At 41.4% G+C, this 25,996-nt stretch overlaps 1 protein-coding gene across 6 annotated transcripts in view; it reads left to right on the top strand.

Annotated features, from left to right (window-relative positions):
- ATP8A1 (ATPase phospholipid transporting 8A1) overlaps positions 1–25,996 on the top strand; it is a 311,188-nt gene that overhangs the window by 141,499 nt on the left and 143,693 nt on the right. For all 6 annotated transcript variants that reach the window (XM_073583432.1, XM_073583434.1, XM_073583430.1 and 3 more), the window contains 5 exons: positions 3,890–3,962; positions 14,899–15,004; positions 17,382–17,464; positions 22,627–22,676; positions 24,261–24,330. In XM_073583432.1, coding sequence (XP_073439533.1) covers positions 3,890–3,962; positions 14,899–15,004; positions 17,382–17,464; positions 22,627–22,676; positions 24,261–24,330 — 382 coding nt within the window. The remainder of the gene's footprint in view (positions 1–3,889; positions 3,963–14,898; positions 15,005–17,381; positions 17,465–22,626; positions 22,677–24,260; positions 24,331–25,996) is intronic.

Genomic DNA, 25,996 nt, shown 5'->3' with positions numbered 1-25,996 from the left:
GCAGCAAGAATCTGAACTTCGGACCAGAGATGATGATATTCCACCAAAAAAATATATATTCCTGGCCCCACACATAGGCGTTAGCTAAGCGCTCTCCAGGTGTTTATTTTTTTGTTTCTTTTTATGCTTTTTTATTTGTATGGAAATCCGAACATAGAAGTATAGATCAACTTTTTGTGATTATTATTAGTTTATTTTTTATGTAATGTCTCATTTAAAATGAACCTATGAATTGGTAATTTTTCTTCCCGCATTTAACCCCATTTCACATGCTCTTCATCGGTAGAATCCAGGTCCTGAGACCCAGTGTACAAACTCAATGGAAAGTCTGGGCCTCTGCACAGAGCGAAGGAAAAGGGAAACCTTAAAAAAAAAAAAAAAAACCTTTTTGGAGGCAAAAAAAAGTTAGCTACACTGTAAAGTGGGGAAACTTTGTTCCATCTGTTATCAAAATGTCAAATAAAAGCTATTTATTTTAAAAAGGGCATTTTTTGCCCTCCCACACTTGCACATGAGCAGTTTGTATATACTTATTACTACGTAGGTGTATACACTCCTCTCTTATAGGTGCTAAGGAAATTGCAATAAAAATGCCTGTTTTGTAGTCATTAGAATGGAGCAAAAAGATTGACAAGACTCTGGCCGGAGTGTATGGCCGCGGACCAGATCCTTCTCCACAGGGCTGCTTCTGATTAGTCGGCCTAACGCGATGTCATGATTAAGGCGAGAGACCGGCATGACGTTGCATCGGTCTTGCTAATCAGAAGATGCCAGGAATGCCAGCAGGTAGAAGATTTGCAGGGCCCTTGTGCTGTGACCACATCTGGAGTCAGTTTACGTAACGTGCACCATTAATGGGTTGACTTTTCAGACCACTTCAGCGTCATGGCCTCTTTCATATCAGAACTATGGCGATATTAGCTAATGTATTATCTAACTATTCCCAGCCAAGCAATACAGGCTACATTTATTTACAGTGACTTGCAAAAGTATTTACCCCCCTGTCATTTTTTTGTGTTTTGCTACCGCACAATTTAGAATTTCACTTTTTTTTTTTTTTTTTGAGGGATTGAAGCAGATCTTGTAAAGAACATGCTTAGAGCTGTGAACATTTGTTTTTCTTTTTATTGTGAAGCAAACAACAAATAGGACAAAATAACTGAAAATTTCAGTGTGCATAATTATTCCCCCCCCCCCCCCCCAAAGTCAGTAGTTTATATAGCTTCCTTTTTTCAGCTATTACAGCTACATGTTTCTTTTGATACTTTTGATAAGTCTCTTTGAGCTTTCCACATCTTGCCACTGGGATTTTTGCCCATTCCTCAAGGCAAAACTGCTCCAGCTCTTTCATGTTGGATGGTTTCCTCTGGTAGACAGCAATCTTCAAGTCTGACCACAGATTCTCAATTAGAATGCGGTTTGGGCTTTGAGTAGGTCTCTCCAAAACATTTACATGTTTTTCCTTAAACCACTCAAGTGTTGCTTTAGCATTATGCTTTGGGTCATTGTTTTGGAAGGTGAACCTCCATCCCAGTCTTAAATAACTAACAAACTTAAACAAGTTTTGTCCAAGAATATCTCTGTATTTCACACCATCCATCTTCCCCTCAACTTAGACCATTTTGCCCCACCCTGCTGCCAAAAAACATGCCCAAAGCGTGATGCTGCCACCACCATGTTTCGCTGTGGGGATGATGTTCTTGGGGTGATGATCTGTGTTGGTTTCATGACAGACAGCATTTACCTTAGTGGCCAAAAAGTTAAATTTTGGTCTCATCTATCCACAGCAAACTCAAACAGAGCTTTACAATTTTTGTGTGTAAGTACAGGCTTTTTTTACGCCCACTCTTCCACAAAGGCCTCCTCTATGAAGTGTACAGCTTATTGTGGTCGTATGGACATAAGGTACTCCAGTCTCTGCTTGGGAACTCTGCGGCTCCTTCAAACTTACCTTTGGTCTCTGTGCTGCTTCTCTGAGTAATAACCGCCTTTACTGGGCAGAAAGTTTTGGTGGTTGGCCCTCTCTTGGCAGGTTTGTTGAGGAATCATGTTCTTTCCATTTGATGATAATGGATTTGATGGTGCTCCGGGGGAGCAGCAGCGTTCTGGTTGGGTTATGAAAATATACCAGACTTGAACTTCTCAACAACTTTGTCCCTGACTTGTTTGGAGATCTCTTTGGTCTTCATGGTATTGTTTGGTTAGTGGTGTCTCTTGCTTAGTGGTGTTGCAGTCTTTGTGGCCTTTCAGAAAAGGTAAAGTGTATACTGACAGACCATGTGACAGATTGCACACAGGTGAACTTCCTTTCTCTAAGCATGTGACTTATGACGGTAATTGCTTGCATCAGAAAGTTTTAGGTGCTTCATAGCAAAAGGGGTGAAATACATATGCACATGTCAATTTTTAGTTATTTGATCCCATAAATTAAATTCATACCTATATTTCTCTCACTTAACCAATTTAAACTTTTGATGCATCACACGCAAATCAGACTACAGAAATATTTAAACACAGGTTGTAATGTAACAAGATTGGTAAAAAAAAAAAAAAAAAAAAAAAAGGGCGAATACTTTTGCAAGCCTCTGTACATTATAGTCCATAAGTTTTATAACAAGGTTCAGATATTTTTGATAGCAGAAATGGCATTTTGAATTGTAAAATCCTCCACTGTTGACACGTTTGTCAGAGTTACAGCTTATTTTGGTCAATCAAGTATCGCACACATAGCGCAACCCAGAAATCATAGGAACAGTCCCTTTACTGTGAGGGCAAATACAGGGAGCAGCATTGCCACTTCATCTTGTTTGTGGTGCACCACACGAGTGAGAAGCCCCTAAACATCAGGACATTCTAGGAGCGAAGGCCTCCCAACAGCTGGGGCAACAAAGGCTAAAGCTGAATTGTATGGGGACCTCCTGACTCTCCCAAACAAGTGAAGTCAAGGAAGATATGGATCGGGCAGCTTGATTTTAAAGAGAAATAAAGGGATTACCTATCCACTGCCATAGCGATCAGGTTTCACTCCAGTCACCTCCAACAAACAATTCAAGTTGTAGCATTAAATGATTGGCCATTGCGATGAATGGCCGTCTATGCAAGACATGAACACTTTCAGAGTGAAAGTTACTGCTTGTTCTCTACTTTCCATTCAGGATCATTGAGGAACTATAGTCCTTCTTTGAGTAGCCTATCTGGATAGCTTTTTATCCCCGGGAGCATTACCAGTCCTAGAAGTCTCCCTACGTTAGCTTGGTGCTCTACAAATAGACCTCTTTCAAAGGCCTCACTCTCTTGTGATGGGCAGTCAGACTCTGGTGAGCTAGATCATGTGTCTCCACTCACTGAAAAGAGTTGGCACCTTTAAATCTAAGATGGAACCCTAGAAAATGTCCACACGCAGGTGACAACATATATAAGGTAAAATCACTGTAGTTCAATGTGTTCGAAAACCCTGGTTGAGAGCCAACCAGAAACTGCAAGCGATCCCATAATTTGCAGAAGGGAGCCGCTCTTTGCGTCTGATCGATCGAGAACGACCCATCGCGATCTCCTATATACCATTATCATATTTTACCTCACAAAATAGCTGCATGCAAAGGGAGTTCTTTTCATTTTGGAGATGATTCTGTTTTGGATTTATATCGTTAAAAGAATCTTCTTACCTTTTTGGATTGCTACCTCCAAATGGTGACATTAGGAAATCCTTTTCTCTTCCTCTTTGTAGAGGCGATTTGCACTCCTCTGAAGAACATGTACGCCTTTTGTGTTAGTGCGTGCATGTTGGGTTGTGTAATAGAAGTGGTCACCACTAAGGATTATGCTCTATATTAACTGTTACTTGTAACGGGGAGTTGTGATACTGATTTCGGTATTTTTTCCATTTCAGGCATGAACCACCAAGCAGTGATCTCGAGGGCTTTCAGGACTCAACTTTATTGGAAAACCTTGAAAATAATCATGTAAGTTCTATGGGCCATAAATTCCTGAAATTAGGTCTAATAACTCTTGTGATCTATGAGACCACGTAGCACAAGATTGGTTGAATCGAAATATAGCATCCATTTGTTCTTCAGTTTTAGATTAACAGCCAACCATTGTACTGTGTGATCCCATTGTACTTTTTTTTTTTTTTTTCGGACTTTTGTAAAAGTGAATGTATAACAAACTCTTTTTTTGTCCACCTCTCCAACTCATTATTTTGTCATTTTTACTGCTCAATGTTAATTAAAAATTCTGTGAAGCACCTGAGAGTTCAAGGTGCTCACCACACCTGTACATAAGTTCCTTGGGGGGTGTAGTTTCCAAAATGGGGTCACTTGTAGGGGCTTTCAACTTTTTAGGCACAGGGGCTGTGCAAATGCGACATGGCATCTAGCCAATTTTGCCCTTCAGACGTTAGAGTGCTCCTTCTCTTCCAAGCCCTGCCATGAGCCCAAGCAGTAGTTTTCCATCAGATATGAGGTGTTGACGTACTCAGGAGAAACTACACAACAAATTGTATGGTCCGTTTTCCCCTAGTAGTCTTTTGAAAATGCAAACTTTGGGACTAAATCAATATTTTGTTGGAAAAATGTAAAACTTTCATTTTTTTCCTTCCACGTTGCTTTTATTTTAATGAAACCCCCAATGGGTTTAGAGCACTTTGAGGGGTGTAGTTTTTAAAATGGTGTCACTATTTCGGTATTTTTGTCCCGTAGGGCCTTCAAAGCCACTTGTCCCGTAGGGCCTTCAAAGCCACTTCAAATGTGAGGTGGTCCCTAAAAAAAAAAATAGATTTGAAAATTTTGTTGGAAAAATGGGATATTGCTGATAAACTTTTTAACCCTTTTAACTTCCTAGCAAAATAAAAATGATGGTTTAAAAATGATATAGATATGAAGTGGACATGTGAGAAATGTTATTAATTAGCTATTTTGTGTGGTTTAACTATATGTTTAAGGGCTTCAAAATTGAAAGTTTGGAAATGTCAAAATTGTCAGTCAATCTTTTGATATTTTCATTAGTGATGAGCGAATATACTTGTTGCTCGGGTTTTTCCGAGCATGCTCGGGTGTCCTCCGAGTATTTTGGCTTGCTCGGATATTTAGTTTTCGTCGTCTCATCTGCATAATTTGCGGCTGCTAGCCAGCCTGAATACATGTGGGGAATGCCTGTTTGTTAGGGAGTTCCCACATGTATTCAGCCTGCCTAAAAGTCGCAAATCATGCAGCTGAGGCTACAAAAACTAAATCTCCGAGCACACCAAAATACTCGGAGGACACCCGAGCATGCTCGTGAAAACCCGAGCAAGGAGTATACTCGCCATCACTAATTTTCATCAATAAATGCAAATCATATCAACCTAAATTTACCACTAATATGAAGTACAACAGTGTCAGGAAAAAAAACATCTCAGAATCAGTGGGATCCGTTGAAGCGTTTCAGAGTGATTACCTTATAAAGAGACACTGGTCAGAATTGAAAAAAAAAAAGTGGCTTGGTCAGGAAGGTGAAAAGAGGCTGGGGTTAAAAGGATCCTGTCTTTCTCTTATGCTTCCCTTAGATATGGCGTTCATGTACTATGAGAGTGTCTTCGGAGTGTTCAAAAAAAGTTCTAGTCAGTTTTGCTGCATGTCTCGCAGCTGTTTGACAACCACAAAACATGCCTAGCGGCAATTTCTGCATGTGTTGCGGCTGACTAACAGCTGCGATACATGCAGCTGTGGGGACTCGAACAGCATTTCCAAGCACGCCGAAGACAATCGGTTAGCGCCTTAGCATGCTCTGATAACTCCTAATCCAAGCATGTTCGCTCATCACTATTAAGCAACCTTTGAATCCATCTTCTGCTGACTAACTGATACTGGCCTCATAAAATCACAGTTTATTAGCTGTCTTCCATTGCTGAGCACATGCCTATGAAATTTATTCTATGTAGCATGTCAAAGTTCAATGCATGCATTTTTCAGAGGATAGATTTTTTTTCTCTTTTTAATCATCTCTAGTATTAGCAACTTAACGTTCCTGATCTTTTTAATACATTTTTTTAATTTCTAACATTTATGACTTGTGGCCTCACACCAATATAAGAGAACCTATTGTCCTTGTGGCATATACAACAGATCATCCTGGGGTTAGGACTGCTCTAAGCAGGGCTGACTATGAATACATTGGAGCTTTGTGTAGGTGCAAATTAAATTGGGCGCAGAGGGACTGGGTGTACAGGGCTGTCAGGGAAGGATATAATTAATTGTTATAAAATAGACTTATGTGCCAGTGTCACTACATCAGGGAACAGCCTCATCTGGCTGAGGAATACACTGTTGTTAGTAGAATCATTTCATCTATAAAGTATCCAGGTATGGTTCTGCTAACTCTGTAACGGTCGGATGGTGGACGTAATATGCTTATTATAAAATCAATAGTCCTAAAAATGACCCATAGGTAAATAACATGCAAAAACTGAAAGGAATCTGTCAGCAGGTTTTTGCTGCCTCATCTGAAAGCAGCCTGGTGTAGGCAAAGAGAAGCTGAATCTAACGATGTATCACTTAGTTTTCTGAGTAAAGCCTTTCTGACACAATCTAGAGTTTTTAGATCTAGCAAAGAAGCAGAGCTGAGGAAGCTAGCCTCGCCCACACCAGGCCCTGTATATAAAATGTCCATAGACCATGAGCTGTCTATCACAGTAGGGGGCGTGTCAGACCAGGAGAGCTGTTTTGTCTGAGCAATGATAAGCTACAAGTGCTAAAACAATCATTGCCAGCAAACAAAACCAAGGAGATTGATAAGAAAGGCATTGCTGAAATCTGTTTTAACCCCTACAACATGCTGTCTTCAGATTACATAGAAAAAAAACCTGCTGACAGATTCCCTTTAAGAATTACTTATAGAATTTCATATTTGTAGGGTGTAAGTATAATGACAATAAGTGCATATTCACATACTGTGGTCGTTTGCTTGTGGTTTTTGACTCTGAATCATAGAATCGTAGAGTTGGAAGGGACCTCCTGGGCCATCTGGTCCAACCCCCTGCTCAAACAGGATTCGCTAAATCATCCCAGTCAGATGTCTGTCCAGCCTCTGTTTGAAGACTTCCATTGAAGGAGAACTCACCACTTCTCGTGGCAGCCTGTTCCACTCATTGATCACTCTGTCAAAAAGTTTTTTCTAATATCTAATCTGTGTCTCCTCCCATTCAGTTTCATCCCATTGCTTCTAGTCCTTCCTTGTGCAAATGAGAATAAAGTTGATCCTTCTACAATGTGACAGCCCTTTAGATATTTGTAGACAGCTATTAAGTCTCCTCTCAGTCTTCTCTTTTGCAAACTAAACATTCCCAAATCCTGCAACCTTTCCTCATAAGACAGGGTTTGCAGACCGGTCACCATTCTGGTCGCTCTTTTCTGAACTTGCTCCAGTTTCATGATGTCTTTTTTAAAATGTGGTGCCCAAAACTAGACACAATATTCCAGATGAGGTCTGACCAAAGAGGAGTAGAGGGAAATAATGACTTCACGTGATCTAGACTGTATGCTTCTGTTAATACATCCTAGAATTGCATGTGCCTTTTTTGCTGCTGCATCACACTGTTGACTCATATTCAGTCTGTGATCTATTAGTATACCCAAGTCTTTTTCACATGTGCTGTTGCTTAGCCCTATTCCTCCCATTCTGTATATGCTTTTTTCATTTTTATTGCCCAGATGTAGTACTTTGCATTTTTCCCTGTTAAAAACCATTCTGTTAGTTGCTGCCCACTTCTCCAGTTTATTTATATCTTTTTGAATCCTCGCTCTCTCTTCTCTAGTATTAGCTATCCCTCCTAGCTTTGTGTCATCAGCAAATTTAATCAGTTTACCCTCAATTCCTTCATCTAAATCGTTGATAAAGATGTTGAACAATACAGGGCCCAGGACAGAGCCCTGTGGTACTCCACTTGAGACATTCTTCCAACTGGATGTGCAGCCATTTACGACCACTCTTTGGGTCCGATCACTAAGCCAGTTAAGAATCCACCTAACAGTTGCCTTGTCCATTCCATACTTAGTCATTTTTTCAATAAGGATTGTATGAGATACTTTGTCAAATGCTTTGCTGAAGTCAAGATATACTATATCTACAGCATTTCCTTGATCCACCCAATCAGTGATTCCATCATAGAAGGAAATTAAGTTAATCTGACATGACTTATTAGTTACAAACCCATGCTGACTCTGTTTAATCACTTCATTCTTATCCAGGTACTGACATACATGTTGTTTAATAATTGGTTCAAAGATCTTTCCTGGTATAAAAGTCAGACTCACCGGCCTATAGTTGCCTGGGTCCACCTTCTTCCCCTTTTTGAAGATAGGAACAACATTTGCTCTTCTCCAGTCTTCTGGGACTTCTCCTGTTCTCCAAGAATTTTCAAAGATTATGGAGAGAGGTTCAAAAATTTCTTCTGCTATCTCCTTCAGTACTCTGAGGTGTAATTCATCTGGACCTGGAGACTTGAATTCATTTAGGTTAACTAAGTGTTTCCTCACTATCTTTCTGTTTATAGCTATCCTGGATTCTTCTATTCCCTTAATAGGACAGTGAAAAACAGTTGGTGTTACATTTCCTTTCTGAGAGAAAACAGATGCAAAATAGGAATTTAAAAGTTTGGCCTTCTCAACATCCTGTCTTACCATTTCATCATTTTCATCCTGTAAAAATCCTATAGCATCTTTGACTTTTCTTTTACTTTTGACATATCCCCAAAATCCTTTATTATTGCTTTTGATATCTCTTGCAAGCCTCAATTCATTTTCAGCTTTAGATAATCTGATTTGTGCCCTGCAGGTTCTGCAGACAGCATTATATTCTTCTTTAGATATGCCTCCCTCTTTCCATTTTATTAACATTTTTTTCTTCCTTTTTAGCATGTGCTTAAGTTCTGTGTTCATCCATCCTGGTTTCCTTAGATGCTTCCTATTCTTCCCTCTTTTCGGAATTGTTAACAATTGTGGTTTGAGAATTTCATTTTTCAAGATTTCCCATCCTTCCTGGAAAGGATATCCAGCCATTGGATCCCTCCAATTCTCTTTCTGAATCCCTTAAAATCTGCCTTTCTGAAATCTAACCTTGACGTCGGAGTCTTCACAGGTCTTCCTCCTCTAGTTATCCAAAATTCTAAAATAGCATGGTCGCTACCTCCTAGGGTCCCAGCCACTTTTACCTCCTCAACCATTTCTTCCCTGTTTATAAGGATTAGATCCAAGGTAGCAGTTCCCCTTGTTTTCTCCCCTACCTTTTGGAAGATAAAGTTGTCAGCAAGAGAAGATAAGAATTTCCTTGACCTGTTAGTTTTGCCTGAGAGAGATTCCCAACAAATGTCTGGATAGTTGAAATCTCCCATGACAACTATGTCATATTTTTTGGAGAATTTGGCCATTTGATGCATAAAGAGTTCATCCATATCTTCAGCTTGCACAGGCGGCCTGTAGTAAATGCCTACAATGGTGTCCTTTCCATTGTCCTGTCCTTGTATTCTTACCCAAACAGTTTTCACAGAACTCCCAGTCTCTGAAGCTTCAATCTCTGTGCAGATATACGCGTTTCTAACATACAATGCGACACCCCCTCCTCCTTTATCAAGTCTGTTTCTTGCAAATAAGTTGTATCCTTCTAGTCTTGTATTCTAATCATGTGTATTTTCCCACCAAGTTTCAGTGATTCCAATGACATCATATTTCTTTTCCTGTGTTAGTAGTTCCAATTCTCCTTGTTTGTTGCCCATGCTTTGTGCATTAGTATAGAAACATTTTAGTTTGTGATTGGTTTCTCTTTCTCCAATATTTTTATTAATTAGATTATTTTGTCTTTGTTCTTCCTTTCCACTTCTAATAGCAGAGTTCTCAATAGCATTTGTCAGCTTTTTCTGGTCTTTTGCTTCCCTTCCCATGTTGTTCTAGTTTAAAGCTCTCCTTACAAGTGTAGCAAGGCGACTTCCAAATACATATTTTCCAGTCTTCGTAATGTGCACCCCATCTCTAGCAAGTAGTCTATCGTAAAGGTAATTCACTCCGTGATCCATAAATCCAAATCGTTGCTGACGGCACCATCGATGTAGCCAGTTATTCACCTGCAGAATCTTATTCCACCTCCTTGTTCCATGGCCATCCACTGGGAGGATGGAAGAGAAGACCACCTGCGCTCCCAGTTCTTTCACTTTCTTGCCTAAGTCTTCAAAGTCTCTGCAGATGGTTTCCAGGTCATTTCTTGCAGTGTCATTTGTCCCCACATGTAGTAGCAGGAATGGGTAGTCATCTGTAGGTCTGAAGAGTCCTGATATCCTGTCAGACACATCTTTAATTTTTGCACCTGGAAGACAGCACATTTCTCTTGAAGTTATATCCGGTCTGCAGATAGCGGCCTCTGGTCCTCTCAACAGGGAATCCCCCATGACCACCACTCTCCGTTTTTTCTTCACAACATTTTTCTTTCTCCATCCAGGAGGACTCTGAAGGCGTACAAGGTTGCTGTTTGTTGGCAAAGTCTTATCCTGATGTATTTCTTCATCGTTTTCCTGCGTGAGAGCCTGGTACTGGTTCCTGAGCAGTATGGGTGCTAACTGCCTCCTGATCCTCCTGCTTCTCTGGGTCACATGTCTCCATTCCTCTGTTTCTTCAGGTGCACTTCGAATTTCTTCTCTTTCTGTAACATGAAGAGATAATTCTGCTCTGTCTAAGAACTCTTCACCTTCCTTAATGATCTTCAACATAGCTAACCTCTCTTCGAGATTTTGCAACTTTTCCTCCAACAGGGACACAAGCTTGCATTTGTGGCATGTAAAGTTTGGCTTTTCCACTGGTAAGTCTGTGAACATGTAGCAAGGAGTGCAGCTCACCAAATGGCTCCTGGCCTCTTCCATATTGAGATTTCTTAAAAACGATGAAAGATGAGCCAAAATTCGACGCGCGGTTTTCCGATTTCCTCTTTTCAACTGCAACGGCCAAAACCCAGTGATCGTTGAGCTCGCGGAGACTCTTCACTTATCCCAGAAGGAGCTGGGAATATGCAAATGATCTCCTCAAGACTCTTCCCCTGGTTTTCCGATTTCCTCTTTTCAGCTGCAACGGCCAAAACCCAGTGATCGTTGAGCTCGCGGAGACTCTTCACTTATCCCAGAAGGAGCTGGGAATATGCAAATGATCTCCTCAAGACTCTACTGAACATAAAGTCGTTTAAAGAGGATCTATAGGCTTTGAAAAACAAAGTGACAGAAGGTGAAATTTTTTATTTGCAGATAAATGATGTTAGTAAATCATATGATTTCTCTATTGCAGTATAATAGATGCAGGGCTCACTTTTATTTCACCAGTATGAAGGGTATAGTGAGATTCTCTTCTCTGGGAGACACCAACTGTAGGGATGTGCTCAGATCTGGTCAGGATTATGTGCCTATTTTACTGTTTTGTCAAGTCAGTGGTTCATTGAATACAATGGAATAATTTTTTCACATAAGTTTCTCATAAATTTGACAAAAATGAAGTAAAAATGTGGTAAATTAATTTACTAATACATGCCATGGACAGCCAATTGGCAAAGCTCAAATCTGGCAATAATTTTGTTCCTCTATTTCGAATGATGAATTTTACCCAATACTGTGTGCAGCTCAGCTAAAAGAGGATAAAGCTGTTTCTAAAGGGTTACTTTGCAAAAAGATGAGCGTTTCTTTTAATGGGATAATCTTTAAGAGGATGACACTGCTGCTTTTAGTGGGTTATTGCAAGAGGATGAGATAGCTGTTTCTGCTGGGTTAATTTGCAAGATGACAACATAGCTGCTTCTAATGGGTTAATCTACAGGAGGAGGACAGAGCTGCTTCTAATGGGTTAGACCATATTTGCACCTAGGATTTGCTGTAGGTTTGCATCACTTTACAGTACAATACAAGTAAATAGGATTTTTGAAAGCTATGTCAACATGTAGTTTTCAAAAATCCTATTTACTTGTATTGTACTGTAAAATGTACTGTAAAATGATGCAAAACCACAGCAAATCCTAGGTGTACATGTAGTAGAAAATGTCTGCACAAGAACAAAGCATACTGCAGACTTTCAAATATGTTACATGCTGATTATTATTTTCAATGCATATTTCACATATTTTTCATATATTTCACCATATTCAATGTTTTGTAATGCAGTGATGGGGAAATTCATGGCCCAATCTGGAATTCAGATTCTACCACGGATTTTCAGCCAAACGTGTAGCAAAGCTTTTATAGTGATAGGATATGATTTCCCCTGAACCTCTAAAGGTATGTCTGGCACCATTCCTTTTATTGCTTGTAGAAATGTATGAATAAATTGACATTTGGGCAGTAGCACCGGTATTTTCCATTTATTCATAACATTCTATGAGGAATATCAAAAGAACGGCACAAGGCAGTAGGGCTGTGGAGTCGGTAAGCCAAACCTGCGACTCCGACTCCTCAATTTCCCTTCCACCGACTCCACGACTCCGACTCGAACATATATTGCTTATATTTAAGTGAAGAATGTATTGTAGTACAATGTGAACATCAGACATTTAATCATTTTTATGATACAATAATTAAGACATTTAGATTGAACATAATATATATTTATTGGAATACAACTTTAGAACACAAAAAACTGTAATAAATTGTAAATATGTAACACACTATGTAATATCGAATATATATATATAACACTATGTCATAAACTATATAAGTGGCAAAAAACAGTTTTCAACAAAAACATACTAAATAACATTTGTGTAGTCTATGAATTTGTTCTAAGAAATAGAATCGTCTCCATTAGATGCTCCTTCATAGATGACCTAAAATCTGACCTAATAATTTTAAGGCCAGAGAACAACCTCTCTACACTAACTTGGGTTGGAGGCAAAGCCGTAACCACATGGGCAACATCTCTAACAATTTCCAAGTATAAAGGAATTGCCTCATGCACAGTCAGTTTTGATGAACGGTTGAATTTTTCTTTTTCTTTGAGAGCAAGTGAAACATTTTGCGCTGAAATATGGTCAATCTGCTTGCTATAGGAGACGGAGTGAAATCTTTTTCCTTGCAGCAACGCTTTGCCTGCTCCATATCATCCAAATACTTGTCAAAGTCAAACTCCTCATCTGATGAGGATGAAGATATGGCAGCAGTAGCACTGTCAGGCCCCAAGTCCTCTTGCGCCTGGCAGTCCTCCTGTAGGCCACTTATCCTAACTGCTACCTCAGTCAGAGCTACTTTTCCTTTAGTAAGCTGTTGATCATCAAGCAATATACGATGACTTGGGTCCACATAAACAGCTGCCAGAAAAATTTTATTTTCCAATAGCTGTGTCTCTCTCCCTTTTATTGAAGCAGAAATGCCATCTGCGATTAAATCTCCTCTTTGGGACAGGCAAAATAGCAAGTTCTTCCACTCCCTTATGAAAATGCCAGGAGTTAAATCCTCAGCTTGTAATATTTTAGTCATGGTAAATAGGTGATTAAGCAATTCCTTCAATTCAGCCACCTGTGTCCATTGACCTTCATTTAGGGTTACCTGAGGGTTCGCCATATCTATAAGAAACGGTTTTAGCCAGGATCAAAACTGGGGGGGGGCAGAAACTCATACTGTTCCGCAGAATCTCATACTGCACACCTCAGCTGCTGCAGAACCTTATACTGCACACCCCTACACTTGAAAATAAAGCCTGCACCTTAAGATGTGGTGAATGCAGTCTATTTATTCCAGCTATCAATTGATGTTGATGTGTTACTGAAGACGAGCAATGCCTGTCCTGGGCGTCCTTTTGGGCAGCTATGAGGTGTACCTGACTTGTGCTAAAAAAAAAAAAAAGGAGGGTTAGTCTGTGTGCTACCCGGCTTTCATTCTTTTTGGTTCAGATAAGATATGGATAGACAGATATGGATAAATGGATAGAGCAGATTTCTAATCTGCTTTTGCTATTGAAAACATTATCTATGAGCTCAAAAACCTTTCAGGTGATGCGGTTTTTAAAAAAGCTGATCTGCTTTTGCAGCTGAAAAACGTATCCTCAAAAAAACGCAGCAAAGACGCTGTGTGTGAATGTAGCCTTAGCTCAGAAATAGAACAGCCATTTATAGGACATTTCATAACTTTCCCAAATTCCTATGAAAAAATATTCAGCACATTCTGCATTGAACTACTGTATCCAATTTATTTTATATTTTAGGAGTCGGAGTTGGACCATTTTATACCGACTCCGACTCCACCAAAATGAGCACCGACTCCATGACTCCGACTCCACAGCCCTGCAAGGCAGTCATGGGGAAAAATGCTCCAGAATAGCTGTATGGGAGAATTCTGGTATTCCATAGAACAAATAGGTCCTTTGCAAATTGTCATTATGCCACCAATTGCATTGCTCCTTGGGTTATTGACTTATGTTCAATCAAGGACTGACGTTTGGCGCCTTTACCCATCCTATATCAGTTCTTTGGCCTTTCACGGCTATTTTCCTGCCTAGAAAATCCTTACTACCTGTTTGTACAGGGTACTGCAGCCTAGCACATTCTCTTGGGAGGTAGCGGTGCTGCCGGTGCCCGGCTGGTGAGGTGCAAGGAATGACTGAAGGGTCAGCTGAATTGAATTAATGCTGTTGACCCCTCTTCCTTATGATGCGATGGCAAATAGCGATATTTCATTACTTTGTCTTGAAAATAACCCTTTAAACAAACTTGAAAATTGCAGATTGTCGGGCCGACCTTTATAACATGGTAGAAATGAAATCTTGGCTGGATGTCGTTGCAGCGAGAAAGCAATATCCCTGCTTTAACCAGTATTAATAATGAATGTGAGCTGTATGATGGGGGAATAAGGTTTATAGTGTATGAGTAACTGTCGGCTGATTTAATTTTCGTGTCACATCTGTTTTTCAGCCCACTGCCCCTGTCATATGCGAGTTTCTCACAATGATGGCAATCTGTCATACCGCCGTTCCAGAGCGTGACGGAGACCAGATTATTTATCAAGCTTCATCTCCCGGTAAGAAAAAGGAGCAGACTTTATAGAATGGGTCTTATTAAACAAGCAGTTCTCTCCTTTTTCCAATCAGTCCGGCTTTCACAGTGATGTAAATTAAGCTGCAGCCTTGTCATAGCCTTCATTTCTACATGGGGTGCAATTTAAAACTCACCGTAATACAAGGAAAACAGACTCGGTGAGAATAAACAAGGTTATGTGCATTTGGTGCAAATCCCAGGGACCACATCTGTCTGACTTCCCATTGGTCAGAGTGGCACCATTGGACACGGGTAAAGCAGAGATTAAAGGGTTATCCAGGACTATATAATTTTGTTTATTGCTGGCCTCCGAGCCAACAGGCAGGTAGTCTGATAACTATATTGATTCTTTTGGTATAATTAATAAAATATTTGATTGTTTAAAAAAACTCATGACCTCATTTTGTCATTTGATACTGATAGAGGTGGTGTTGTGTCATTGATCTTTGGAGTTTATTGTAATTTTCTACCGGATTTGAGATTTCTTTGTGTTTAACTGTTGACATGGAGCAGCTCAAACACCGGCAGGAGCGGTTGGCGCTGGGTAGAAAAGGCAAGTAGTTGTCTCTGTTAGCATACACCTGTCTATTAGTTTTTAAACCAATAACAAAAAAAAATTTGGTCTTAGACCACACGCTTAAGTCAACATTCAGATGACTGTATTTGGTGGTCCATATACACCTATGAGTCTGGAGTCTGAAAGTTTGGTTTGCTGATCTTATACCAAATATGAAATACTACTGTCTGAATCTGGCGTAAATTGGATCTGGCACCAGATTTATCAATACCTACTATATACATTCTAAAATGGGTCTCTCATACCTGTTCAGTAGAGAACTTGCTCTATAAATACAAGTTAAAATGGCTGCATATATGATATTCTGCCCACTTGGCCTGATTATCAGCTCCTCTGTCACTTTTGTTGCTGCTGAATCTTCTACCACATTGGCAGATTGACAGCTTCTCAGTGTCCCTCCCCCCTGCTGAGATCTCACAGGGATCAGTACAAGCTGTTGCAGTCAGTCAGTGTGGGTGGAAGTAGTTTGAATATACTTTGACGCATGAGACAACTCATTTTTTAGCTGGACTCAAAAATGCGTGTATAAATGTGAGAATTGCACAGCCAATATGACATTGATTTTCAAAGTTAACACACAAGCCTCATTTGGTAAAAGATCCATTTAATGTATACATGCAGTCTTTATTGTAGGATATACTATTACAGTGGATCTAGAGGACACAAGCTTATATACTAAATGAGGCTCTTTAATTATCAATTACTCCTCACCACATCTGTTCAATTTCATGTATACAGCAACGTACCTAATGATAGTGGCTCACCCAGGACTGTGCTGATGTATCTCATCCAGCGCCTTAATTGCTGCTGCTGAGGGGCAGAAACCCTGAAACAGCTGTCTGCAGATGCAGATTTTGTCAGCCAAATGCGTCGCAAAAATTTTGTAGGAATAAGGAAGGTTTCTGCTGCCCACCAGGGCATGGCTGACACCACCTCTGGTATTCCGCCTAGACATTTATGAATAAATTGGCATCTGGGTATCGCCAGTCTGGGGTGTGTCTGGGTATCGCCAGTCTGGGGTGTGTCTGGGTATCGCCAGTCTGGGGTGTGTCTGGGTATCGCCAGTCTGGGGTGTGTCTGGGTATCGCCAGTCTGGGGTGTGTCTGGGTATCGCCAGTCTGGGGTGTGTCTGGGTATCGCCAGTCTGGGGTGTGTCTGGGTATCGCCAGTCTGGGGTGTGTCTGGGTATCACCAGTCTGGGGTGTGTCTGGGTATCGCCAGTCTGGGGTGTGTCTGGGTATCGCCAGTCTGGGGTGTGTCTGGCTTGGACTCCTGAAAAAGTGTGCATTTGCAAATTAGTATAGAAAAATGTATTTGAACATTTGCATAGAAATGTTTTCTTTTGATAGTTCGCAGTAAACACTCTGGAGGGAATTTCAGTGAAGTTTAGTCACTGTAAGAATCCAAAATAAAATGATTGATTATTCATAAAACATCCAGCATCTCCGCTCCAGAAAGCTGCACATCATGCTTTATACTGTGTCCTTAAAGTCCTGGAGTTTCACTCCGACCATCAGTCAGTCTTGTGTGCAGTCTGTGGTTATGACAGTGTGTAATAGCGGAAAATATCATTTACAGCAGCGGCATCTAATCATTTCTAAGGCGGTACGGTGCGACAGGATCTAACTGTATATATGATGAATAATAGCCTCCTTTATATATGAAGAATTATGTCCTTTATTTATGATGAATTATGTCCTCCTTTATTTATGATGAATTATGTCTTCCTTAGCATCTGTGAAACTGATTTAATAAATATTTGATAATTTATTTTATTTTGTAGATGAAGGAGCCCTAGTAAGGGCGGCAAAGCAACTGCGATTTGTGTTTACAGGAAGGACCCCAGATTCCGTCATTATAGAATCAGTAGGTTTATCTATATACTGTCTATCTGTATATTCTATCTACAATCTGTTTACTGACTATTATCTGTATACTAGACAGTCTGTCTACTATCTATTTACTGTCTGCAATATATAATATATACACACACATACTAAATCCCATCTATATAGTACAACTAGCTGAGGAGCCCGGCGCTGCCCGGGCATAGTAACTAACTACGGTTAGTTATAACAAATTATAATAATTATATATATATAATGCTGAGTGTAAAGCCCCGCCCACTCCGCATAGCCACATTCACTATAATATCCCACATCATCCCGTCAGCCAGAGCTACCAGACTACTACCCCTAATATCCCACATCATCCCATCAGCCAGTGCTACCGGACTACTACCCCTAATATCCCACATCATCCTGTCAGCCATAGCCACCTGACTACTACCACCAATATCCCACATCATCCCGTCAGCCTGGAGTCAGAACCAGAGCGCTGAGTGGAACGGCCCTAACTTCCATACTGGGGATCCCTTTAAGAGAGGCCTGGCATCAGAACCAGAGCACTGAGTGGATTTGCCCTGACTTCCATACCAATGATCCCTTTAATAGAAGCCTGGGGTGAGAATCATAGTGCTGAGGGATTTACCCTAACTTCCATATCGGAGATCCCTTTAAGAGAGGCCTGGGGTCAGTACCAAAGCGCAGAGTGGATTTTCCCTCACTTCCGTACCGAGGATCAGAGCGCTGAGTGGATTTGCCCTGACTTGCATACCAGATCCCTTTAATAGAACCCTGGGGTCAGAATCAGAGCGCCGAGGGTTTTGCCCTAACTTCCATACAGGAGATCCCTTTAAGAGAGCCTGGGGTCAGTACCAGAGCATTTAAAGGCAATTGCCCTGACTTCCATACCGGGGATCCCTTTAAGAAGGGCCTGGGGTCAGTACCAAAGCGCAGGGTGGATTTGCCCTAAATTCCATACCAATGATCCCTTTAAGAGACCCTGGGGTTAGTACGAAAGCGCTGGATGGATTTGCTCTGACTTCCATACGAATGATCCCTCTAAGAGGGAAGATGTGCCTACGGGATGGAGGATGTATGATGTGTATATGGTCACAGGAGGGCTGATTCATTTCTGTTGTGCTCTCTGCTCCTTTCTGGGTGGGCGGACCATGGCTGGGAGCTTATGTTCCCAGAGATGCTAGATTTCTCCCACCATGTCAGTGTCTGCTGAGTTGTTGTCAAGTGGGAAAACTGTTGGTCATAGCAACCAATCACAGCTCAGATTCTTTTGAACACCTCTGGTGAAATGAAAGATGCTTAGTGATTGGTTGGTGATACACACACAAACACATTCATTTTTATATATAGAGATGTATGTACTGGCTACTTTCTATATACTGTTTGCTATCTACACCACTTCTCAAATTATTATACAAATTTTATTTTTCTCTGATTTTCCTAAATGGTCGATGGAAAGGAGTCCGTGTAATGTACAAATCATCGACCATTAGAGGATAAATTACATTTTACTGGACAAACCTCTCAATGATGAGAGAATTTTTTTTAAGAACTAAAAATACTCAAATTGCACTGTTCCAAATTATTATGCACAACAGTTTCCAAACTTTTATAGGCTGTAAAGGACTGAAATGGTCATTTGTTGAATTTGCAGTATTAAGATGTCACATTTACTGTAATCAATTGCTTTTTCCAGCAAAAACATCTTATCAGGCCAAGTTAAAATAAGACCCCTTTATTTGATATCACATTCACAATTCTTGCATCCATTGAACTTGTGAGTTTTTGGATAGTTTGGGCTTCAGTGTCTTTGCATGAAGTCAGAATAGCCTCCAGAGCCACTGTTTTGATGTGAACTGCCTCCCCACCCTCATAGATCTTTTGCTTGAAGATACACCAAAAGTTCTCAATAGGGTTAAGGTCATGGGAGGATGGTGGCCACACCATGAGTTTCTCTCCTTTTATGCCGTTAGCAGCCAATGAGGTATTTTTTGCCCCATTAGATGGCGCGTTGTCAGCATGAAAATGATTTTGCTATGGATGGCACGGTACTTCTCTTTGTACCATGGAAGAAAGTGGTCAGTCAGAAACTCTGTATACTTTGCAGAGGTCATTTTCACACCTTCAGGGACCCTAAAGGGGTCTACCAGTTTTGTCTGCATAATTCCAACTCAAAATGACTCCACCACCTCCTTGCTGCCATTGCAGCCCTCTTGGGACATGGTGGCCATCCATCAACCATCCACTACTCCATCCGTCTGAACCGTCCGTGGCTGTATGTCACTAATCAGTAAACAAGACTGTTTTATATCTAGTCTTCATGTTTGTCTGGGCCCACTGTAGCCGTTTTACTTGGGAGCACTGTTTAGGGGAGACCGAATAGTAGGTTTTTACACAACTGAAAGCCTCTGGAGGATTCTACACCTTGAGGTTCATAGGACTCCAGGGCCACCAACAGCTTCAAGTACCTGTTTGCTGCTTGTAACGGTATTTTAGCAGCTGCTCTCTTAATCCATTGAATTTGTCTGGCAGAAACCTTCCTCATTATGCCTTTATCTGCACAAAGCCACCTGTGCTCTGTATCAGCCACAAATCTCTTTGATGATCACTCTTATGTTTTTGTGAAATATCTAATGTTTTCATACCTTGTCCAAGGCACTGCACTATTTGACACTTTTCGGCAGCAGAGAGATCCTTCTTTTCCATATTGCTTAAACCTGTGGCCTGCGTAATAGTATGGAACGTCTTGTCTTAAGTAGTTTTTCTTGAATTGGGCTTACCTGACAAACTAATTATCACAGGTGCTTGAGATTGATTTCAGTGATTCAGAAGAGCCCCAAGACACAATACCATCCAGGAGTTCATGTGAAAAGCAAAAAAATTACATCTTTGACACTTAAATCCAATTTGCATAAAAATAGGGAATGTGGTGTAAATACTATGTATATAATATCTACTATCTTATCTATTGATATACTGTATCGAGTCTGTCTATTGTCTTTTATCTATCGATCTGTGTTATATCTATGTCCTGTCTTTATTTCTATGTAATAAGTGTCGATGTAGATCACATCGGCCTTCTACCTTTCCAGTGATTCTTCTTCTGATTTCACTAGGTGATGGTGTGAAGATCGTATATCTTACTATAGAAACATATGATTTTGTTACTTCATGACTCCATACTGTACAGTCATGGCCAAAAGTTTTGAGAATGACACAAATATTAATTTTTACAAAGTCTACTGCTTCATCTTTTCTAATGGCAATTTGCATATACGCCAGAATGTTATAAAGAGTGATCAGCTTAACAGCAATTAGTTGCAAAGTCAATATTTGCCTAGAAAATGAACTTTATCCCCCAAAACACATTTCAGCATCATTGCAGCCCTGCCTTAAAAGGACCAGCTAACATCGTTTCAGTGATTGCTCCATTAACACAGGTGTGGGAGTTGATGAGGACAGGGCTGGAGATCAATCTGTCATGAGTAAGTAAGAATGACGCCACTGGACACTTTAAAAGGAGGCTGGTGCTTGGCATCATTGTTTCTTTTCTGTTAACCATGGTTATCTCTAAAGAAACACGTGCAGTCATCATTGCACTGCACAAAAATGGCCTAACAGGGAAGAGGATCGCAGCTAGAAAGATTGCACCTCAGTCAACAATCTATCGCATCATCAAGAACTTCAAGGAGAGAGGTTCCCTTGTTGCCAAAAAGGCTCCAGGGCGCTCAAGAAAGACCAGCAAGCACCAGGACCATCTCTTAAAAGTGTTTCAGCTGCGGGATCGGGCTACCAGCAGTGCAGAGCTTGCTCAGGAATGGCAGCAGGCAGGTGTGAGTGCATCTGCACGCACTGTGAGGCGGAGACTCTTGGAGCAAGGCCTGGTCTCAAGGAGGGCAGCAAAGAAGCCACTTCTCTCCAGGAAAAACATCATGTACAGACTGATATTCTGCAAGAGGTACAGGGAGTGGACTGCTGAGGACTGGGGTAAAGTCATTTTCTCTGATGAATCCCCTTTTTGATTGTTTGGGACATCTGGAAAACGGCTTATTCGGAGAACACCAGGTGAGCGCTACCACCAGTCTTGTCTCATGCCAACTGTCAAGCATCCTGAAACCATTCATGTGTGGGGTTGCTTCTCAGCCAAGGGAATGGGCTCTCTCTCATTCTTGCCTAAAAACACAGCCATGAATAAAGAATGGTACCAGAATGTCCTCCAAGAGCAACTTCTCCCAACCGTCCAAGAGCAGTTTGGCGATCAACAATGCCTTTTTCAACATGATGGAGCACCTTGCCATAAAGCAAAGGTGATAACTAAATGGCTCAGGGAACAAAACATAGAGATTTTGGGACCATGGCCTGGAAACTCCCCAGAACTTAATCCCATTGAGAAATTGTGGTCAATCATCAAGAGACGGGTGGACAAACAAAAACCTTCAAATTCAGACAAAATAAAAGCATTGATTTTGCAAGAATGGACTGCCATCAGTCAGGATTTGATCCAGAAGTTGATTGAGAGCATGCCAGGGAGAATTGCTGAGGTCCTGAAGAAGGGTCAACACTGCAAATATTGACTTGCTGCATTAACTCATTCTAACTGTCAATATAACCTTTTGCTACTCATAATATGATTGCAATTATATTTCTGTATGTGATAAAAACATCTGACAAACACACATAAAAACCAGAGGGCAGCAGATCATGTGAAAATATAATATTTTTGTCGTTCTCAAAACTTTTGGCCATGACTGTAGTGGATCAGGAGCCTTCCAGGGATGACCATTTCTGCTTGTGAGGAACATACATGTCCTGGTCTTTCTGTATAAACCTGTTACATGCACATGGCCACCAGGCAATGTGCATATTTATCGGCCAGTTATGTAGAAGTCCTCTCCTCCAGCCCACAGCTTCCCTCCTGGATTTGGGGGCATAATAGTGACTTGGCATAGTATAGACCGAAAGCATATCTCTTCCTGAGAATAGAAAATAATGTTAGGTGTATGGCCTCGATTACAGGGAGCATTTTGCTCAGGAAATCTTGTATTGAGTTTAGACTGCTGGGAAGAGCGTCGAAGACGTGTCTGTTGGGCAAGTGTCGAGTGAACCACAACATTCCCATATATCTTTAGTTATTCAAGCAGTAACTTTTTCTGTGATTTCCTGCAGCTTGGCCAGGAGGAAAGGTATCAGCTACTACATGTGCTGGAATTTACAAGGTAATATTCTTCTGTTTTGGCTTTTAAAGGTTTAATAATGCTTTTAAGGAACCTGCAGACGATGATGCGGAGCACGTTCTCTATGTAGATAAATAGTGATATCAAAAAGAGGAATGTTCACACTCGGTTATCAATTTATTCATGAAATTGACAGAAAAGTAACAAAGGGATGTTGATGCATAAAGGTCTTTAAAAAAAAAAAATAAAAAAAAGCGGTTCAAGTCTTGTATTGGAGTGACAAGTATTTACAGGGAGGAGTTTGGTACTTCACAGTAAAGCTGAGGTTCCATGTAAAGGTGAGCACCCAGCCACGGTGTAGGTATGGTAGGAGGCATATCGTTTTTCTGCTGTTTTTAGAAAATCATTACCAAAATGCTTATTATTACTAATAGCCAGATTGTTTCTGCAAAAAACTGCAGCAATTGACACTAAGCAAGTAAATTGCTGTTTTCTTAAAAATACAGAAGAAAGCCACTGCACGTTTATTATGTGATTGTGCTGCCGCAAGCTGACCGCTACCATGGACCATAGTAACTGTGCTGGGATAATGTGTGGCCTCATGTCATAGGCAGTATAGTTGCTCAGTGGTTAGCACTGTTGCTTTTTGAAGCTCTGGGTTCAAATCCCACCAAAAACATACTGTGGAATATGATGGTGCTATATAAGTAAGGAAAATGAAAAGTAAAAAATAAATATGGGCAGATTACTGTAAAGAGCAAACTATCTTTGGCAGGTAAAGGCTTATCCTTAGTACAGACATGGACGACATCGCTCTTGTCTGCTAAGTGGGGTCCTAGGTGTGGAATCACCACCTGTTGGGAGATCGGGGGTTTTCGCCTCTTCTTTTCCTCAACTCGCATACAGCTGCCAATTTAGTCTAAGACTGGAGTCAGATATTGATGAATTTTCCTGTGTATATGCCATACAGATGTAGAATACGTTATGACAAGCTTGGCATGCTCCGCCACTGTCAGGGGCACACGTACATCAACTGCATAGTGCCATCGCTAAGGCTAGATTCACACTTGCGGATGGCCACCTGCGGAGGGATGCGGACTTCTTCCGTGAAGCTCCGCCCACGGCCGCACCTCCTCTGTGAAGCTCCGCCTACATCGGCATGCAGCCTGCGTACCTATCTTTAACACTGGGTACGCATGCCGTGCGAATATATGTGGATGCTCGGCATGCGTCGTTTTGACGATGCGGCGACCACATCAAAATTGTAAATTGATGCGTTCGATGCGGGTCGCCGCAGCGTCAAAACGATGCATCCGCACGGCTTGCGGACCCAATGTTAAAGATAAGGTACGCTCGTCGCATTCCGACGTAGGCGAAGCTGACCGGAGGAGGTGTGGCAGTGGGCAGAGCTTCAGAGGAAGTCCGCAGCTCGGCCATCCGCAAATGAAGTGAAGCTCTCTTAGTATTCGAGTGACCGGCGATACATGCCAATCTTTCTAACTTTGCTACATCTAGAAATGTCTGAAGTGGGAAATCCCTTATAAGTTCTGCATGAGCTAGATAATTTTATATATGTGTTTTTATTATGAATCCTCCGAGCTGCCTGACAAAATTCTTCTGTTGCAGTAATCGAAAACGCATGTCGGTGATTGTCCGTAACTCATCAGGAAAACTGAGATTGTACTGCAAAGGGGCTGTAAGTAACATACAGTGCACTTACTAATCTGTGTATATAATGTAGTGTTGTGTGAGTGGGGTAACATACTCTTCTACCACCGTCTTCTACAGTATCAAGCGCGTTCCGCTCCTCTTCTCAGTGACATCGCTGCACTTCAGATTTTCTGAGTCTCACAGCGCTCTGTACACATTCAGACTAGACATGTCCTGAATATACTTCCATTGAAAGAGGCTGAGCACGTCTAGTTGACATGTGACTGCATGTATACAAATTACATACCCACGGTCATGCCCCTTCCGACATTGGAGAATTCTCACAGCGCGCATAGAATGACTGGAGACTTGTAGCCTAAGGCCAGACAAATCCTCTAATGTGCGTCTTTTCTTTTTCTCAACGTGTTTTTGCATTCCTGTTGACTATTTGTAACAAAACTTTTAATAGTTATGTGATCATGCCCAAATATGTTAAGTTTCAAGGGTGCTGCATCTCTCTGTATGACTTTTAGCAATTTTTGATTTTTCTGGGCAAGTTACTTTTTTTTGGCCCATTTTTCCTGAGGTAAACAATCTGCCTAATAATTCTGCACACCTTGATAAAGGATGTTGTATCCTTAGGCCGCACCCTTCTCATTAAATACACATCACCTGATCTGCTTCATCCAATAACCATTCAAAGCTATACAGCTTAGAGTTGTAAAATCTGCATAAAATAATGATATGGTCAAAATATTCACTTGCCTAGTAATAATAATAATAATGCATATATAAATGTATTCTTAAACCACCACTCCAGCGGGGTTTTTTGGATTTTACAGATGGAGTGGTGTCACGAAGGTAAGTTCCTTGCCCCCAGTATATACTCTCCAGACAGTGTCTTTACCTGTTCTCTGATCATCTGCTGCAGGTTGTGACCTGCCGTATCGCCCCGAGCATTTGCTGTGCAAACCGGAAGTCACTACTCAATGGAAGTCTGTAAGAGCCAGAATGAGATTCTCAGACTTACATTGAGAGCTTGAGACTTTTAACTTTTATCTCTGACTTCCGGTCAGACAGAAGGTGAAGGTGCAGGAACGGAACATCGCCGGGAGCAGCTGAAGACAGTGGCTCTGAATATTATACTGGGGTCAATGAACATTTCTCCCCCCCCCCCCCCCCCCCCCTTTTTTTTTTTAAACTAAAGGCCCCGTCACACATAAAGATGCACCAGCGATCCCGACAATGATACGAACTTGTCAGGATCGCTGGTGCATCGCTACATGATCGCTGGTGAGCTGCCAGTCATGCAGCTTCCCCAGCGATCAGCACCAGCGAGGACGCTGGTCTCTAAGGTAAATATCGGGTTACTAAGCAGCGCGCCGGGAGCTGCCAGCACACAGGTTTCTAAGGTACACATCGGGTAACTAAGTGACGCGCGCCGCTTGTAACCCGATATTTACCTTAGAGACCAGCTCCCAGCGCCTGCTTAGAGCGCTGGGAGCCTCGCTGATCGTTGGCTCCCGCTGCCACACGCAGTGATGCGCGCTGGCCAACGGGAGGCCAGCGATGAAAAAATGGCCCAGCACGATCAGCGATACCCGGCGGGGGGGCCGGTCGCTGATCCCCGTCGCACACACAGAGATCTCGCTGGCGAGATCGCTGTGGCGTCACAAAATCAGCGATCTCGCTAGCCTTTAGATTAGTGGCAC

This window comes from Dendrobates tinctorius, unplaced genomic scaffold (genome assembly GCF_039654945.1).
Source record: "Dendrobates tinctorius isolate UK_male_01 unplaced genomic scaffold, ASM3965494v1 ptg000079l, whole genome shotgun sequence".
NCBI classification, from domain to species: domain Eukaryota; kingdom Metazoa; phylum Chordata; class Amphibia; order Anura; family Dendrobatidae; genus Dendrobates; species Dendrobates tinctorius.
This window is presented reverse-complemented; position numbering and strand designations above follow the sequence as displayed.